This window comes from Phytophthora cinnamomi (assembly GCF_018691715.1).
Source record: "Phytophthora cinnamomi strain GKB4 chromosome Unknown Contig38, whole genome shotgun sequence".
Taxonomy (NCBI): domain Eukaryota; phylum Oomycota; class Peronosporomycetes; order Peronosporales; family Peronosporaceae; genus Phytophthora; species Phytophthora cinnamomi.
The window spans coordinates 1,120,737-1,138,178 of record NW_027150971.1 but is presented as its reverse complement, the minus strand read 5'-3'; the positions used below and the strand labels follow the sequence as shown (position 1 = coordinate 1,138,178).

The following is a 17,442-nucleotide window of genomic DNA, read 5'->3' as shown; positions in this document are numbered from 1 at the left end:
AAAGATAATGAAAAGGTCTTTTTGACTACCAACTCTGCCGTCTCACGTGTGCATCGCTTCTTCTCGTGCTAAGTCTTGCTACCTGTGGCTAACTCGACTAGTGCTGCTGTTGTTTTACGTCGGCTTGGCTTGCGGGACAACACGTCGCTGGCGAGAGGGTGGAGCAAGTGGTGTGCTTAGCGACAGACCCAAGCGAGGAGGTCCTCCGGCCGCAGTACCCGCAGAACTTTGAGCTCGGCGCGACACGCACTTCTCGCACGTGCAGTTGCGCTGGTGGATTGCAATTTTCATACGGCGCTTGGCCTCTGCAAGACCCAAGTAGTTCTCGCGCATGTCGCTCAACTGGTCGAGTGAACGTGCTGTGGCCCAGAGGCGCACCTCCGTCATCTCGTAGTCTTGCATCCGCCATCCGAGCAGCAGCTTCGACGGCTTCGACACGGTTTGGTTGCTGGGAGTTGTTTGGGACTCGCCTACACAGCGAGCGTCGAGGTAGAGCTTGAGGCCAACACGTTGCGGTGATGATACGTCCAGGGTGAAGGCGACATGGCGCCACCCTTGGTTGCCCGAGTGCTCCATCTTCTGCGATGCTCGGACTTGTTGGCTACCGAAGGTAAGCACGAGGAAGTCGTCCTCATCGATAACCAGCTCCCAGCTCGCAGGACCCATTACATCTCCACCTTTGACACCGTCGTCGAGGCTATCAACACGCCGACGAGATAGCAGCACTTGACGAACTCCACCGGACATCGTTGCGGGGACTTCCTCGTCATTTTCAAGCAGCTTCTGGACTTGCGCGTACAGTCTGTAGTTGCGAATCCAAACTTCGAAAGTGAACTCACGTCGATACGGGTCTTCGTCGAAGACTGTGCCAACATCGAGAGTGCTCCCGGGTCGAATGGGGCATTGAGCTCCCCAACCACTTGGTGGGAGTGCTGACGAGGACGTCTCCGATGAAGGGAAGCGCAGCGCGAATTCTTCAGGGATACGGCCAGGTTCACCACGGTCGACCGGTGCTGTAGATTCGACAAGGTTCACAGCACCGCCAAGGAGGCGCAAAGTGTTCTCCCGTTTGGAAGTGTCCAGGCACTCAATTCCATCGGGCGAGACTGCTTCACCGCTGGTCTGCTTTTCTATTGCTGCAGCGCCTTCTTCGAATCGCCAGTATGCCACCACGGCATCCTCTTCGTCTTGGAAGGGTCCGATGGTCATTTTCGCACTGGCTGCTGCATCTGCAGACGCACTCGACGCGGATGGAATGAACGCAGCAGGTGTAGAACCAGCATCACCACCAAGCAGCGAACCAGCGACAGCTGCGGCCTCGACGGCGAAGATGGAGTAGTTCAGAGCCCGCGGCTCCGTCGTAGCAAGTCGCGCTTTGGCAGACACACCCAGCCATTCGCTTGCGTCCTCCGGAGCCAAACGCTTCCAAGCCAGAGTACCTGCACGCATAGTATCGTTTGCCCCATCGTCTTGGTGTGGCAGCTTGTCTGTTGGTGCAACGGACAGTTTAAGGCGATCAAGTGGTGCCACGCTATTGAGCAAGCGTCCTCGACGCATTGGTTGGGTTAGTGTCTCGCAGCAAAGGATCGAGAAGGGATCATGTTGTCCAGCTCCGGCGTTTTGTTGCATCTGTCCCATTGCAGCTTTCGTGATAGCACTCAAGGGCGGGTTCAGCTTGGCCCAAGACTTCTGGAGCGAATCCAGCACTTCTGAAGACGATGGAGTGGACGCAGCGCTGAATTTACGAATCATTGTCATGAGAGCTTCATCGTCTCCAGACAGATCAAGACAACGCATAGCCCAGTCCGGCTGACCGATGCTTTCGAATACTACGGCGAGCTGCCGAAAACGTCGAGCTGTCGGCCCCATTCGCGACGGCAATTTGGCAGCACCGTCTGAATCGATGGCAACTACGTACTCTTCCAGCGCGGGATCATGAGCAAGGAACACCCCAAGGAAGTCTTCCCACTTGTGAGCGTCAAGGAATATCGAGCCCATAACTGCTCGAGACAGCAGAGACGTTCTGCTATAATTTGAAGATGGAGCAGCAGGAGCAGCTCCATCTACGGGTCCTACCGCCGCTGATGATTTCTCGTGAGAGTTGATCAGCGCTTTCAACACTTTCAACACTTTGTCTTTCCAGCCGAATGAATGGTACGCTGTCTCCAGCACTGCATCTGTGATTGAACACACAGGTCGATCGCTGTCGTCGTTCATAAGTGCAAACGCTACCACCTCACGTTCGAAGACGCGCCGAAGAGTGCTGTTAGCCGCTGCAAAACCCAATAGCAGAGGCTCACACAGCCCGATAGAGTGCAGCGTCAGTCGGCTGTAAAGCGTTGCCGGATTGGAGACCGAGTAGCACAGTCGGTCTCCACACAAAGACACAAGCTGGATGCTGGACCGGGTGAAACCAGGGCGAGCATCAAGTTCGGTTGCTATGCTGCACAAAAGCCGACTTGCATCTTTCTGGAGGTGATTAGCAACAGGAGTGACGTAGCGCACTTGTTGCCCCGCTGTGGCGTACAGAAGTGTCTGCGATACCCACAATAAACTCTCCGGTATCCCTATGAGATCATCCTTGAAGTCATAAGCACGCAGCTCACGAAGCTCAGGGGATAGCACTACGACACGCCGGGTAGTCGTGACAGCCAAGAGGAGGCGCTGCTGCGAATCATGGGGTCCAATCTGTGGACATGATGAAGAGTTCCATTGAGCGTCCACAACGCGTTCATTCGGTTCACACGTCCAAGACGACGAGTGTTCAGGGACGGACAGGTCATCCCCACTGATCATCAGTCGCTCTTGACCTGCTGAGTCCAGAAGGTATAGTACCTTGCAGACAACACCACTTTGGAATGGAGAACTTGTTGGGAGTAACAACGGTGTCGGGAAAATACGTTGAACGGGCTGGCTCAGCTTCACCTTGGATCCAGCCTCATTGCTGGGGTCACGTGCTGTTTGGTAGCTGAGAGTATCGCCTGTTTTCGAGAGTATCAACAATGAATACGTCGCAAGCTTGGATGTTTCAGTGTTTTCAGTGGATGGTGTCATGCCAAAACACACATCTCGAACATCGTGCTGTAACAGCCCGCATTTCAACTCGATCGCTGGCAATGAACTTGGGGCTACAACGCCTTCTTCATCATCTGCCTGAACTACCGCATCGTTCATTGCTGTTTCCACCGTAGGATCAAGATCAAGGACGGCAAATGAAAACGAAGACGGGCGCGCACCATTAGTGACTGCGTCTTCACCTTTCTCTTGCAGTTTAATGCACACCGCAGACTGGTGGCTACTGCCGAGCACTTGAAACGGGACCAACGGAACGCTGCGTTCACTTTTCCAATCTGGTAGCTGGTCGCTGGAACCTGTGAGGCGTCCTGAGACCTGCGAGAATCGCTGCAATTTGAGAACTGGATTGCCTTTGGCACTGGTCTTCACAGCGACTTGCAGCTGTGACGATGGCAAACCTGTTGGATAGGAGTGATACTGCGCTAATGTGAGCTGGGTCGTTGTGCTCAGTGTAGGAACCATCTTGGGCTCTGTTTCGGCTCTTGTGGCGCTTTGATTTTGTTGAACATCAAGGAGGAAGAGTGCTCGACGTTCCAAGGTGCTAGCATAAAGAGCCAACGAGTTTTGCCACAGAATCGCATCAGAGGCAAGAACAGGAGTCGAATTCGGGTTGACACCAAGTCCACGAAAGTCCGCATCACGAAATACCGAGGAGCTAGCAACATTCCACCACTCGGTCATTCCACCTCCACCGCTGGTATTTCCACCCGCGCCACCTCGAGGACTTGTGATCGAGCTACCACCTGAATTCACCAGCTCCCAACCTGCAATTGCATCGACACCATATTCGCGTCTGAATGAACGCCAGTGTGCTAGTAGCACAGGCAGTTGGCCGTGGATTGTCAGCGACAGAGTTCCACTTAGCCTGGAGAAGTCCAGCGTTTGAGGCGGATTCCTGTGAAACACAAATAATTCATTAGATGATGAAAAGGGAGGGTGTTCAACTCGCGTGAGTGGGTGAACGTACAGAGTGGTGGAGGCCACACACGTGTGAGCCTGACCATTCATCGCAATGACGTCGACACGGCGGTTCTGGTAACCTGCAGCGAGGAACAAGTTGCTACTACTGCCATTGGCGCCGCATCCAGTGCACAATCCGATGGTAATCTCTACGACCGGAGACTGTACCAACTGCACAGCGAAGAGTGGAGTAGCGAAGTCGGTAGTCTCCTGTCCTTTTCTAGAAGCACCAGCGTCCCCTTCGTCCGATAAGATACTCCAAACTTGAATCGTGCCATCGTTGCACCCGGAACTGAGTAAATGGTGCTCGGTTGAGTACGCCAATGACACGACTGAACCCCCACGCAGAGGACTCTTGCGAAGAATCTCACGAGATGGACGTTGCGAGTCAACACGTGTCACACGCACGTTGTTGCTACCTTCCGAATTGAAAAAGAGCCAACGGTCGAAGCAAAGTGAGGTGGCGAGTGCCGTGACTCGACGACTATTGTGCACTTTGTCAACATCTGAAGTGACGAGTAGCACGGCTTCTTCGAGGTCCCAAACCACAAAGAGTCGAGATTGAAGCAGCCCCACGACAAAGTGTGGACCAGCAGGAAGGATCAGGTCCAAGTTACTTGTCGCCAACAAGTCGAACGTAATGTGGCACAGCAATGCTCCGGTGACGACATCCAGCTCTTCCAACGTGTCACCTTTGACGCACACGATGCTACCTCGACTCTGGATTCAGATACACGGTTAGTGTAGCGTCAACAAACATGGATAGGATGGTAGAACGCGCACCGGATGAAACACCACACGCTCTACGAAGTGGTCGCCATTCGCACCACCAGAGGTGGCCGGTTCATCGATCACCACCAATGGTTCCTTTTGAGGCACCAAGGAGAGCACCATCCCAGTAAGTCGAAGATGTTGGGGTTCGTGAAGCGTCGAGTAGTACGAGATCGTTGGCGACTCCTCGATGGTGTCAAGATATCAAACGCGAGTTTTCATGTAGTTGGCAGCCTCTGTTTAATTAGACTACATGTAGTGGCTAGGTGCACTAGGTGCAGGGATATACATGGTGCTGAGTTGGCCAGTTTTGTTACGCCCTCTTGGCTAACGAAGGTCCGAGTTTGACTGTTGTCGGCGGCCGAATTCCTTGTTTCTCGAGCACCGTCCTCCAGGGTGCAGTGGGTTTTGCGATGCCAGCATTCCACTTCTGCAGTATGGTGTCTTGAGTAGGCACAGCCGAGCGACTTGATGAACTCTTGCTCTTTGAAGCGTGGAAAGCAGCCCCCCATTCGTCAGCTGATCCGTACGCTTGGACAAGTTGCTGCAGAACGAACAAACATTCGCGTTAGAATACTCATGGAGTCACAATATTTTTTACACCTTACCTCGTCGTTTTGTAGCAGAGAGGCCACGAAGATAGCATCTTTGTTGTGCTTGCGTGACAGAAGCACTGGACCTAGCTGCTTCAGTGGCGTATCTACTTGTCCGCGGTGAAGAGCAACACATGTACGCTGGAATAGAGACGACCCCTATCAAATGTTACGTTGAGAAATGCGTCAGTCCCTTAGTATGGCATGAAAATCGTTTGTACTTACCGTGAGATCAGGCGAATCTCGCTCTTGCTCAATGAGATCGCCAAGTAGCTTCGACAGAAATTCCAGCTCGGAGTGCTTGATGCACATATTGACCTTCATTGATAACGAAAGACCAGGTAGAAGACGCAAAGCATCCGAAGCGTGTCCAAACGCCTCCAAAACAGCTCCCAGCCATTGGGTGACATCTGGGCACACCGGTTGAGCTAGTTCAGCCGCTTGTTCGACACACCCAGCAGTTACCAGCATCGCACACTGCAACACTCGGTTCGACAAGTCGAGAATATGAACCGCATGGAGTGGCCCCGCCAGCACAAGCTTTTGCTCGATCACACCTAAGATCGTAGTCGCCCCAGCAGGAAATATCTGAAGTAAGCGAAGGAAATGGTTAGAAGATATCGTTTGAGGCATCGACAGAAGCATCAAGCTTACCTGAGGTCTTGGGAACTGGTTTAGGTCGTCGTCGCTTACTTGGGTAGCACATGAAGCCTCATTCAGTACCCAACGAGAAGCTAGTGCGAGCGTGAAGCACCGTTCTCGAGAAATAATGCTGCATTTCACCTCGTCCTCTGTCGTGAAGAATAGCGTGTGATGCATCCAATGTAGGGACAACGCCTGAGATGATGTTGGAATTTCATGCAGACACTCCATTGTAGGGGTCGTGGCAGCTTGGCTGCTCTTGTCGTCAACAGAAGAACTTGCAAACCGGTAGATCTTAATGCACGTTGGATATACGAGAGCACAGAGGCTTCGAGTAGTGGTGTCCCACTCAAGAGTTAGCGGACAGTCGACAGCAAATCCGCCACCAAGCTTGCGAACTGCCGGTTCACCCTCTGATGAATCCACAGCGTGACTCCACTCGTAAAACTCGAGGTACGTTTTTGTCAGGTCACTAGCTGCGTCAGCAGATTCAAAACTGGCTGCGGTTGGCGAGGCCGACGGGGATTGTGACGGGGAAATCATGGTAAGTCTCAAGTCCGTCATTTTTGGAGATGACATATTGCTCAGCCCGAGCATGAACGAATGAGCGCGCTGGATGCGGCTCAAGGAAGCAGGACTATCGCGAACTCGCTTTACAAGCGCACCTCCCACTACTGGCGGTGGTTCAACGGTATCACTATCTGCCACGAACTTGACAACGCCAAGCAGTGGACCCGAAAACACGTGAAGCACCTGATCGTCGCTATTCGAGAAACACGTCGCCACAAATTCCACTTCTGCATCATCTCCTGAAAGCTTGTAGATTGAGAGCGTCAATGATCTCGTAGCTGCTCTCTGTTGACGAGCGTCAGCGTCGTCAGTTGCATTAGCGGCTGACGCTCTGCTTCCTCCAAAGAAAAATCTTGAACGCTTGCTCGGTATAATAGCTGATGCGGTAGTCGAACGGGTAAGCTTCGCTAGCTCTTTGTTCGGCTACAACAGATTTTCAATGGTCGGTAAGATCAGCGAGTTCTTGTACACATAAATAAGTTTGCAAACTATCTAACTCACCGCGAGAACTGCAAAGAGCGGCTGAGATGGATGCCACGCAAAAGCAAACGCATGTGCCACAAAGATTGTCTCCAGATCAACTGCGTTTGGTGGCACTGGTTTCAGCCCCACCTGCAAAATCTACGTGCATCACAAAAATAAAAGTCATAAAAAAGTATTTCACAGCAAAAAGGAATCCAGCTGTGTCACCTCAAGGTGCTCGCTGAGAGGAAGAATAGCAGCGAGGAACCCATTTTGCCAAGGCGAATACTGTAGCAGCGGAACTCGGGACCGCTCGATCGTTGCTGGATTCTGGGCTTCGGCGCCATTCTGGACAACATGGTGCTGCGGTTTCTCGTGTGGGTTTTCGCCCAGAACCCGTAGCCCAATGACCATTGAAGAAGGGAATCCGATGGTAGGAGTATTGTTTGAGCCTCGAGGTATGAAGATCGGTAGTGGAGTAGCCAAGTAGCTAGCCTTGAGTATAAGCAAACCATAACTGGTGAGACAGCACAACTCGCCCTGGCTGCGAGCACTACTAGTGAGAGATGTCATCTTCAAACGCTTCGGTGGTACCTGTATAGCAAAATCGTACACAAATTCAAAGTCAAGCTTACATCCCCCAAGGCTCCCGCCAACATACTAGGCTCACTTGGTTCAGGAAGCCTCGAAGATCCCTGGATTCTTGAGTATTGCCAGTACCAAACTCAGTAAAGATAGTTGGTACGTTGTCCTTTCCACTGTATCGGCCCTTCACCGTGATCTCGGATACAACCAACTATCAACAGCACTGCAAATTAGTACCAGGTGGAGATGACACCTTCGTGTTAAACGCACCGTGGAGTTTAAGGGGGAGGTTGACAGCGCTGAAAAGCATCCTTTTTGAGTTCCAGGTAAAACAATTATATTCTGGAGCTTGCTTGACGGAAGTAGCCCAGTCAGCGTCGCACTGCGCATACATTTCGAAATGTTAGTATTGACTCCTCCAGTCGCCAAACACGATAAATATCACGAACGGTTTGTTGCTATCTAGCAGTGGGGCAACGTCGAAAAAAAAGATGGAACCGTCACGGGACGCCGCAGTCATTACGTCGTGCTGCGGGTGGAACTTGAGTTCATGAATTCCGTTGACAGTATCGTACTGTCGGAACACGTCTCGTAACTCAACTTCCGAAGTCTTCACACAGTCACAACTGGAAGTGGAAGCGTTAAAAGACACCCTCCAAGTCACAACATGGCCATCCAAGGTTGCGCATGCGAGATGATGGAGCTGCGTACTAAGACGCGTTTCCGCTCCAGGAAGTGACCCACTTCCGCTTCTTTTCATCAGGATAGGTGGCGTTGTAAGAAGAATAAGCTGCTGAACATCTATAGCAATGCCAAAAGCAAAGAGTAAGTCTCTAAAAACTAGCACCAGCGACTTACTATACACACCTCTCTGTGACCCGCTATCAAGCGTGCCCACAGTTTTCGACTGCCACGGGCTCCAAATGCGGATCTTTCCGTCTTGGCAGCCGATTGCTAGAAGTCCGGTAGGCAAAATAGCAACACTGGTCGGAAGGCCACGGTGGAGATCCTCAGGATCAAGATGGTGCACCTACAGCACACAACATCAGCACAAGTACCAGGTCAGACTTGTAGCACACAACACTGACCTTGCCGTTCTGGTCAAGATCGCAGATCACGATGTGAGATCGCGCCACAATGATCAACCACTCGTCGAAACACGTCCGCGACGCTGGCAGTTGCGTCGTGCACGCAATGGACTCGTGGTCGTAGAAAAGCATGTGCAGCGTCGTTCGTCGACGTGGTTTAATAAGGGAAGCTCCGGTAGGAGACAAGAGTCCTTTCGCCGCATTGGCAGCGGCAACAGCCCCCTGCACCGATCTCATTGATGGTGAAGCCGTCGCCCTTCCCAGTAACCCTTTGGGTGCTGCAGCAGGGCTGGAGAAGCTGGCCGAAGCCGCTCCATCTTCCGCCGCGTCTTCGCTCGCTTCGATGTCGCGCACGTCGTCATCGTCCAGGACTTGGGACTCACCCAAGTCGAACTCCGTCACCACTTCTCCAGTCTCATAGTCCCACACGACTCCGCAGCCCTTGGGTTCAACAGCAGCCACCCACGGCTTGAGCGGGTGGAACGCCACGTCCACGAACGCGCAGGGCTTCTTGTCGCTTACGCCGGGAGGGCTCAGCTGCGCCAGCAGCTCCACGCAGCCAACGCCACGCTGCAGATCGTCCACGCAGCCTCGCGGCAAGTTAACCCGCCGCACATCGGTCCTGCTGTCTCCATTCGGGGCTGGCATGACGTAGCTGTCCAAGCAGATCCGATTGATACATGGGGGTACGCGTCGTTTCAAGATCACTTGTGTTCGTAACGTAACATTGTGTCACACACACCAATTAATTACGGCTGGGTTACGTGGGAGGTTACACCTAGTGGCTGTCGCAAGGAAGTCGGGTCCTGCATTGCTATGAGCGGCACGGAAGTCCCGGCCGAGGTGCGTCCCCAGTTCTCTATGGCTTGTATCAGCTGTTGCCTGTTATTGCCCTGCCTAAAAGGCAACTGATTGCGTGCAATTCGCTGCGTTGCACGTCGCTTTCTGCAGCCTGCAAGCCAGGACGCAGCGGCGCAACTGCAGTTGCAGTCCCGGCTCTCTTCGTCGTCTACAGGCACCAGCGACGCGTCTCCCAAGCTGTCGGACCAGCTCGGCGTCGAGGCAACCCGCGTCATGCAGCTGATGGACCCGGAGAGCCCGTCTCAGCCCAAGGAGATCGCCGAGTTCCTGCACGAAATGCCGCACACCGACCCAAAAATGGTGCCCGCACCTCCTTGACCTAACTGTTGACAGTTTAGCACTGCTGCATCACTAACTCGAGGTGCTGCGGTGACGATATTAATTGCAGGTCGGCCAGGTGCTGGGAGAACCGGACGCCAAGTCGCTTCGTGTGCTGCACGAGTACGCCAATGGCTTCCAGTTCGAGCGCGTGGCGTTCGACATCGCCCTGCGCGTGTACCTCAGTCGGTTCGAGCTGCCCAGCGAGGCCCAGAAGATCGACCGCATCTTGCAGGCCTTCGCCAAGGCCTACTACAGCAGCAACCCGGACAGCGACGAGTGTCCGTCCGAGGACGCAGTGTACACGCTGGCCTTCTCGGTGCTGCTGCTCAACACAGACGCGCACAACCCGCGGCTGGCGCGCAAGTTCAAGATGACTCGAGCAGATTTCATCCGCAACTATCACCGCCTCGGCGGTGAAGGCGGCTCGGCCAGGCCAGAGGTGCCCGACTGGTACCTGGGACAATGCTACGACCTGTTCGTCTCGGACGCCATCAAGCGTATTGAGAGGAAACCGGTCGAGTTGCTGCCGGACGAGCTGGAGCTCGAGTTCCCGGAGGCGGCTCTGGGTCTCGAGATCGAGACGTCGTTCGACGGACGGGCCGCGGTCGTTAAGAAGTATTCAAACGACCGTCACACGTACAGCAGCCGACGAAGAAGACAGTCCAGCGCGGCCTCCTCCGCCTCGACTGGCGGCAGCAGCTTCTTGAAGTCTGGCGCCAACTTCCTGGCGACGGGCAGTGCCATCCTGGCCAACATTTTGGCTGCAGTGGACCCCGAGCCGGAGGTGTCCATCGCCGGCTGGGTGATCGTGGCAGTGGGCGACGACAGCACCCGCCAGATCGGGTACGCCCTCACGCGCTACCTGCTCAAGTCGGCACCCCGCCCAGTGCTCATCCGATTTTGCGAGCCCAGCGTGTACTTTGAGTCCCTAGTTTGAACCCCCACCAATCCATATCCGTGGTATACAGCCCTCCATCCAAAGCTGAAGCAGTGTTCTGGTGTTGCAGCAGCGGAGCAACTCCTGAACCGACTTGTGTAGTGAGTCCCTCTGCCGCAGCAACTCGTCCGTTGTTCATCGCCGCAGCACCTGCTCGAAACTTCCGATGGAGAAGACGCCCCATACTCCTCTCGTTTTTTTTCGCCTGCGTGTCGCCGCCGCCATACGGCTCCTCATGCTTTCCATCAAAGTTTGCCTGGCATCGCAAGCAGCACGCAGCACCAAACCAGCGCTGCTATTTCGGGGGGTTAAATGCGCCGCGCCGCAGATCAGGTCCCAGTTGGTAGGCCCACACGTGCGTCATGACCCGCTGGGCCGTTGCCGCGCCACGCACGCTTTTCTACAAAAAGACATGATGTGAAAAACGCGCTTCTTTTTTCGCGTCGCCCAACGCCCACCGCTAACGTCCGCAACTTGCCGTTCTCAACGCCTGCCGTGCCAACGCCCGCCGTTCACCAGAAACAATCAATGAAACGCGTGCTCTCGCCCACTGCAACGTCAAGCAACGGAATAGAGGGCGCTCATACAGCACCAAAGCAACACGGGATGAGGAAACCCCAAAAATCTGAGTCTTGTCCCAGCCAGTGAAAGATCGCGTCCTTTCAGGGTCATTACTGCCCTTTCGATGGCGACCCCCCAAAATCCGCTTCCTTAATCTGGGCGCCTACGAACGTCGATATTCCACGCTTGTATGGCCCACAGCCTCTAGTTCTTCAAAAGAATTAAATTGGGCGCCTCGCTTTCCTTATTTTGGACGTAGTTGAAGTTGTTTGACTACTGGTGCACCACGCGGCTGCTAGAGCCAAGCACCCCACCCCTCAATCGACCGATCGGACTATTCGTGCCGTCGTCATTCTCTGAAGCGCTCAGTTCCTGCAAGTGCACGAGACGATGGGCGCAGTGCTCGTGTGCTTCGGCGACCACGAACCAGGTGCGTCTTACTCACCTCTGCAATGCTAGCGATGCACTCGTGCTGACGCTCTTCGCCCGTGCAGACTTCAGCGAGATCCGACAGCGCCGTGATCGCTCGCCCAGCGAGGACTCGCTGCTCGACCGTCTGCAGAAGAACTTGAGCTGCGGACGCCTCGACGATGAGGAGGACGAGGACGCCAACAAGTGCGTTGCAGTAGAGCAGCTGTCTCTCTCCTGGCCGGTATCTCCTCGTTGACGTTCAATTGCTTGTGCTTCACAGCTGGGATACGTTCCTGCTGCAATCCAACAAGTCCACGGCGTCGTCGGGCAGCCGCATGCTCTCGGCCTTCTACAGCCGCGTGCTGGAGGAGAACGACGACTGCGCCTTCTACTTCGACATGAGGGGGAAACGCATCAAAGGGGCCTACCTGGATCGAGTCGAGCTCCTAGAGGACTACTTCCTGCCTTCAGGACGCAGGCGCAGCCTCTCGACCGCGTCGCCGCCGCCCGTCGAGTCGCTGGAGATGTACAGCTCCAGTGAGGACTGCTTCTCCACGTCCTCGACCATGATGAGCGAGCTGGACTACTGGGCGTCCTCGGACCCGCTCATAGCTCTCGATGACCGAAGGTATGACGCTCACCTCTTGTCCTCGAGGCCAGTCTTCGGACGCTGCTCGAGCTTGGGCACGCCCGTCCACTCAGGTCTCAAGATCCGCCGAGCGATGACCAGCCCTTATCAGCAAGATGACGCTTGCATCGCGCGTTTCCAGGCGCCGTGGAGCTCGCCCGACGCCAAGCTGTACAGCCGCCAGTTTCCGTCGCCCAAGCCGTACCTGCCCTCCGCTGTGGGCATGGCTGCTCTCACTGCCAGCTAAACGGCCAACGGCGACGGAACTGAACATCAAGTTTATCTAAAGCGTGTCCTAGGTGTGTCTTGTTTAGCCAAGCGAAACTATAAGCATGCTAGCAATTTTCCCGATCAATCGATTCGTGTTCAACACGCAGCAGTTTATTTTATCGTCCGTGGGGCTTTCTACATGACTGGAAGCACGCCTCCACTCCCCATTCATACACCTCAAGCACTCTGTCCGCTTGAGGGAGCTTCATCGCGCTACTACCTACTTTAATCCATTTCCTCCTTGATCCACGTGCTGATGCCGCGCTTCGGGTTGCTGTAGTAGAACTTGCCGGGCACACTACGCGACTCGCGCTTCACCCAGCCTGGAGGAAGCTTTTCTACGGTTTCGGGGTGCTCACGCTGCTGCTTCGCCCGCTTGACCATCTCCTCGGGGTGGAAGTGACAGATCTCCTTGAACATGAGCTCCTTCAGGTCCGACTCGTCCAGGTCGTCCAGGTCGAAGCTCTGGAACTTCTCCACCGGCGCATTCTCGCGCTCCTCGTCGTAATACATCGCGAGGTACGGATGCCTCAGCGCCTCCTCCACTGTGATGCGCTTCTCCACGTCAAACACCAGCATCTTCCACAGCAGATCCAGCCCTTCCGGGTTCGCGTTCGGGAACATGGTGCTCGTGTCGATGCCAGCCACCGCCTGTGTACGACTCAGGAGTTGTCGGCCCTTGAGCTTGTTCGCCAGAGGGTTCTCCTTGAACGAGTGCTCCTCTGGAACACCCAGCACATTCATGATGAGCTGAAGCTGGTGAACGTAAGTCTCGCCGGGGAACAGGGGCTTGCGGCCGAGCATCTCGGCAAAAATGCACCCTGCCGCCCAAAGATCCACGCCCTCACCGTAAGCACTACCAAGCAGAAGCTCTGGAGCACGATACCAACGCGTGACCACATACTCCGTCATACCGACGTCCTCTGCCTCCTTGGAGCGAGCAAGTCCCAGATCACAAATCTTGAGCTGGCAATCCGAGTTGATGAGTAAGTTGCTCGGCTTCAGATCACGGTGCAACACACCGGCCTGGTGCATGTGGTGAAGGCCACTAAGCATTTGATATAGGAAATAACGGATGTGGTCGTCGCGGAGCACTTCCTTCGAGTAAATGATGCGGTGCAGATCCATTTCCATAAGATCCACCGTCATGTACACGTCACGGAAGTCCGTGTACGATGGCGGTGGGATCAGGTCCAGAAGGCTAAGCACGTTTTCGTGAGCCATGTGACGAATCAAACGGCACTCACGAAGAATCTGCTTCAGTTGGTGCGGGTGCCAGATGCAGTCAATCACCTTCTTGATGGCCACATTGCCACCCGTACGCAAGTTCGTGGCAGCAATAACAATGCCATAAGCACCACGCCCACACACCTTGATGAGCTGGTAGTGCCGCGGGATCGTGAAAGGAGCGCCGCAAACCATGAATGTGTGCATATCAGCATTTTCCTTGCAGATAACGGCGTCCGTGGCTGCCGGCAGACTTGCACTAGTGCTGTCTCCAGAGGGGAAGCGTTTGTGGACTGCGTCATCACTATCACCCTTGCCGCTACTAACAATCGCGCCAGCGGATTGCGTACGAGCAGTGTCCTCAGGAGACAATTTTACGTTTGCCCAACCATGGCGACGCGCATGCTCACTCGGGAGCTCATCGAGCGTCATACCCTTAGTGAGCGCCGGCGTCGCAGCGCCAAGCAATCCCTGCGAGTGAGCAGCCGGGGTGGTATCCCATTGCAGCATGTTTGAGGAAGGTGGGTTTTTCCGGTCAATCACAACGCTTTGGCTCTTCTTAAGCCGAGGCTGTACGCTATCGTCATCTTCTTCAGGCTTTGATCGTCTGCAAGTGATACCCAATTGCACTTTACCACAATACTCGCCCTTTGCGTTACTAATCGAATACCATTTGCTGTCAGCCGCCATTGCAGCCTCTTCACGCTTTTTGCTGCGTTCATTGCCGTCAGCAGCCATAAGGTACTTGGCAACATTCAGCGTAGCAAAACCCAGCTGAGACTCGACTCCATTCTTGGCGTGGTCTTTTACATCTACCACGAGAGAGCATGTGCCAATAACCTGGCTGAATGGAAGCTCAAGCACGCGATTCCATACGGGATGCGTCGGCAGATACGATTCATCCCCAGCGTTACGCGGTGTTCCGGTGCTAAACGGGTCTACCACTGGAGTTGAGTTGTTGGATGAAGTATGCCCAACAGCAGAAGACGCGGCAGATGCTGCAGAGCTCGCTACGGAGGTCATGAAGCTGAACTTGCGCGAAAGCGATGGCATGGAAATACCGCCGATTAAACTTGCAGGTCCCGTCGTAGTAGATGTCGACGATCCCGGCGTAGAACCGTTCGCAGCAGACTTTTGATTCGGTTGTTCTCGATACTGAAGGTGGACCGTAATGCTCGGTTCCTTAACAGTTTTCTTAATCGACGTGCCTGCCTTGAGCCCATGACCTTGCATAACCCTCACAAGTAAAACACCTTCCAGACCGTGCTCAGCGTCAACCTCGTTAAACTCCTGAGGAAGCTTGAGCGTCGTGGCTGCACCCGGAACCTTAAACACAGCACTGGCAGCCACGACATCTCCGTTAATTTCAAAACGTGCAAGTCGGCCGTCCGAATAGAACGTAAACTTGTGAACCCAATTCTGAATGAACTTGCGAGCATCACGGCGGTTCTCAAGCTCCTCCTTGCCTGAAGCAACGGCAATCGAACCATCCACTGACATACCACCAATCTTGAAATTGGTCCAGAGCGTATGTCGCGCAAAATCGTGCATGAAGGTAACGACGCCTGCATGACCGCGGAATGAACCGTGGAATGGCACTGATGGCGGGTAATTTGAGCAGAAAATAACATCCTTGTCTAGCAACCGGAAGAAACGCGTGAACACTTGCTCCGACGGTGGAGGTAACGTCACAGCCATATCACCCTCTGTGCGCCAGTTTCCACTGTGAGCCGTGTACAGTACAACCAGCATCGCATAGAATTCCTCCATGTCCAGCGGAGCAACGGGCAGAGTCGGAAGCGCCACAATCGCCTCGAGTCCTAGACGCATCCAAATAATTTTCTCCACGGCCGTGGGAGCCGTCACCTGCAGAGTCTTCTTGTCTTCCGTGATAAATGTGAATCCGTTTGCGCGACTGGATGAGTCCTTGACACCTGCTAGCACATATAAATGGCTTACACCGCTAGAAGCAGGGCTACTTGAATTCCGGCGAACCATGGTAGCCGCCGGGCTTCCAGGCACGGGCTTAGTGGGGTCGCTCGGCGGCTGGATATGATGAGGTACGAGTGGTTCATCTCGTGACGCTAAATAAGCCTCCTTTGAGGCGAATCTCCGCAGGAACTTGCCTTCCAGCACGTAATAGTGGCGCTCTAGCCTCCGCAGCCACTCGCTTCGTCTAGTTAGCACGCCTTCCCACTTCACCGCCTCGTGGTATAACGTAGCTGATTGCGGCCGAAAGTTCGAGTCGCGCTCGTCAACTCCCGAGGGCGAGCCGCCGTCTACGTCATGCAACTCCCTGTCAAGATCTAACGCGGGTTTGTCTCCGCTTTGCCGCGCTGCCACCGTGCTTGGATGGATCGGCAGCGAATTTCTAGCAGATGTTTCCCCGGCGTTCTCGTGTGCGTCGGCCTTCACCTGAGACGATCCCAGCTCGCTCGCACGCTCAAGATGTGCACTACTCGTGGTCGACGACGGCTCCGTCAGTAGATGGGCCGCCCCCGCTGCTGTCGTGGACGAGATCCGTTCCCCGAGCGTATTGAGCCTCGGGTCCTGCGCCTCCGACAGCCTCCGCAGCGACGCGTCGTACAGATTCTTCTCCTTGCCGTGCAGCGAGAGCTTGGCGTCCTCCAGGATCTCGGACGCGCGCTCGGAGATCTGTCCCTGCTGTCTCCACATGTTGATGACGCCCTCTCTGCTGCCCAGCACGATGGCGCTGGCCATGGAGCTGTCGTGGCTGCGGCGACGGTAGGCGACGTCGCTGCCCGTCGCCAAGCACGCCGACATGTCCAGCCCATTGAGCATGTCCCGCGTCAAGTGCGACAGCGCGCTCTCGCTGTTGCGCGCCTGGTCAAAGGCCGCCTCGGCGCCGGGCGTGTGGCCGCCGTGCAGGGCGGGGGTGGCCGCCAGGTCCGCCACGGGCGGGGACGGCCGCATCTTGAGCGACGCACGGGTCCACACCGCGCTCTCCGACTGCGTGCGCAGCCGCTCCTTCCTCTTGAGCCTGCGCAGCTGCGTGGGCAGCGCGTCCACGTCGCTGGAGGCGCTGCCAGCGCGCGGCTCGCCGTCTGCGGGGCTCGTGCTCGTGGACGACGTGAGGCTGGCGGGCTCCTCGTAGGGCAAAGCGTCCTGGAAGCTGTCGAACTCGTCCTCGGCCTCCATGGCGCTGCGGGGACCGGTAGCCAATTAATTGACGACGGGGAGAGCTCACGCGGCCGTAAAGGCGCAGACGGAGCAGGTGGCGGCCGACGGACGGGCGGGACGCGAGATGGCTTCGGCTCTGCCGCTCGGGACGTCGACGGGGAGCGACCGACGCAGAGGGGGAAGCAGCGACCGACGCCTCGCCTTGAGGACTTTTGCGGGTGTGCGCGTGCGTGCGGGCGGGTAAGAAAACCTCGGTGGTGGGGCCCCCGGTGGGAGACCCGGTTTTGGCCGATTGGAAACTCAGGTGTCGTGGTGTCGTGTTGTTGTTTACTTACACTT

General features: G+C 55.3%; 5 protein-coding genes across 5 annotated transcripts; 2 read left to right on the top strand and 3 right to left on the bottom strand.

Annotated features, from left to right (window-relative positions):
• Positions 1-114: 114 nt before the first annotated feature.
• IUM83_03337 (WD40/YVTN repeat-like-containing domain) lies at positions 115-4,929 on the bottom strand (the record flags this gene model as incomplete). Its single annotated transcript, XM_067927328.1, has 4 exons — positions 115-2,000; positions 3,840-3,970; positions 4,043-4,755; positions 4,819-4,929. The coding sequence occupies 4 exons, from the start codon at positions 4,927-4,929 to the stop codon at positions 115-117; spliced, it is 2,841 nt and encodes a 946-aa protein (XP_067791820.1).
• Positions 4,930-5,119: 190 nt separating this feature from the next.
• On the bottom strand, positions 5,120-9,394 carry IUM83_03336 (uncharacterized protein; the record flags this gene model as incomplete). Its single annotated transcript, XM_067927327.1, has 12 exons — positions 5,120-5,350; positions 5,415-5,558; positions 5,625-5,987; positions 6,054-7,034; positions 7,113-7,232; positions 7,302-7,667; positions 7,744-7,869; positions 7,929-8,040; positions 8,108-8,284; positions 8,399-8,459; positions 8,526-8,688; positions 8,747-9,394. The coding sequence occupies 12 exons, from the start codon at positions 9,392-9,394 to the stop codon at positions 5,120-5,122; spliced, it is 3,492 nt and encodes a 1,163-aa protein (XP_067791936.1).
• A 168-nt stretch (positions 9,395-9,562) lies between these two features.
• On the top strand, positions 9,563-10,865 carry IUM83_03335 (ankyrin repeat-containing protein; the record flags this gene model as incomplete). Its single annotated transcript, XM_067927326.1, has 3 exons — positions 9,563-9,589; positions 9,698-9,907; positions 9,996-10,865. The coding sequence occupies 3 exons, from the start codon at positions 9,563-9,565 to the stop codon at positions 10,863-10,865; spliced, it is 1,107 nt and encodes a 368-aa protein (XP_067791883.1).
• A 951-nt stretch (positions 10,866-11,816) lies between these two features.
• On the top strand, positions 11,817-12,712 carry IUM83_03334 (uncharacterized protein; the record flags this gene model as incomplete). The annotated part of the gene is made up of 3 exons (XM_067927325.1): positions 11,817-11,856; positions 11,921-12,041; positions 12,118-12,712. 3 exons carry the CDS (start codon positions 11,817-11,819, stop codon positions 12,710-12,712), a joined length of 756 nt encoding a protein of 251 aa, XP_067791884.1.
• Positions 12,713-12,960: 248 nt separating this feature from the next.
• On the bottom strand, positions 12,961-17,121 carry IUM83_03333 (CMGC/MAPK protein kinase; the record flags this gene model as incomplete). The annotated part of the gene is made up of 1 exon (XM_067927324.1): positions 12,961-17,121. The coding sequence occupies one exon, from the start codon at positions 17,119-17,121 to the stop codon at positions 12,961-12,963; it is 4,161 nt and encodes a 1,386-aa protein (XP_067791887.1).
• Positions 17,122-17,442: the final 321 nt, after the last annotated feature.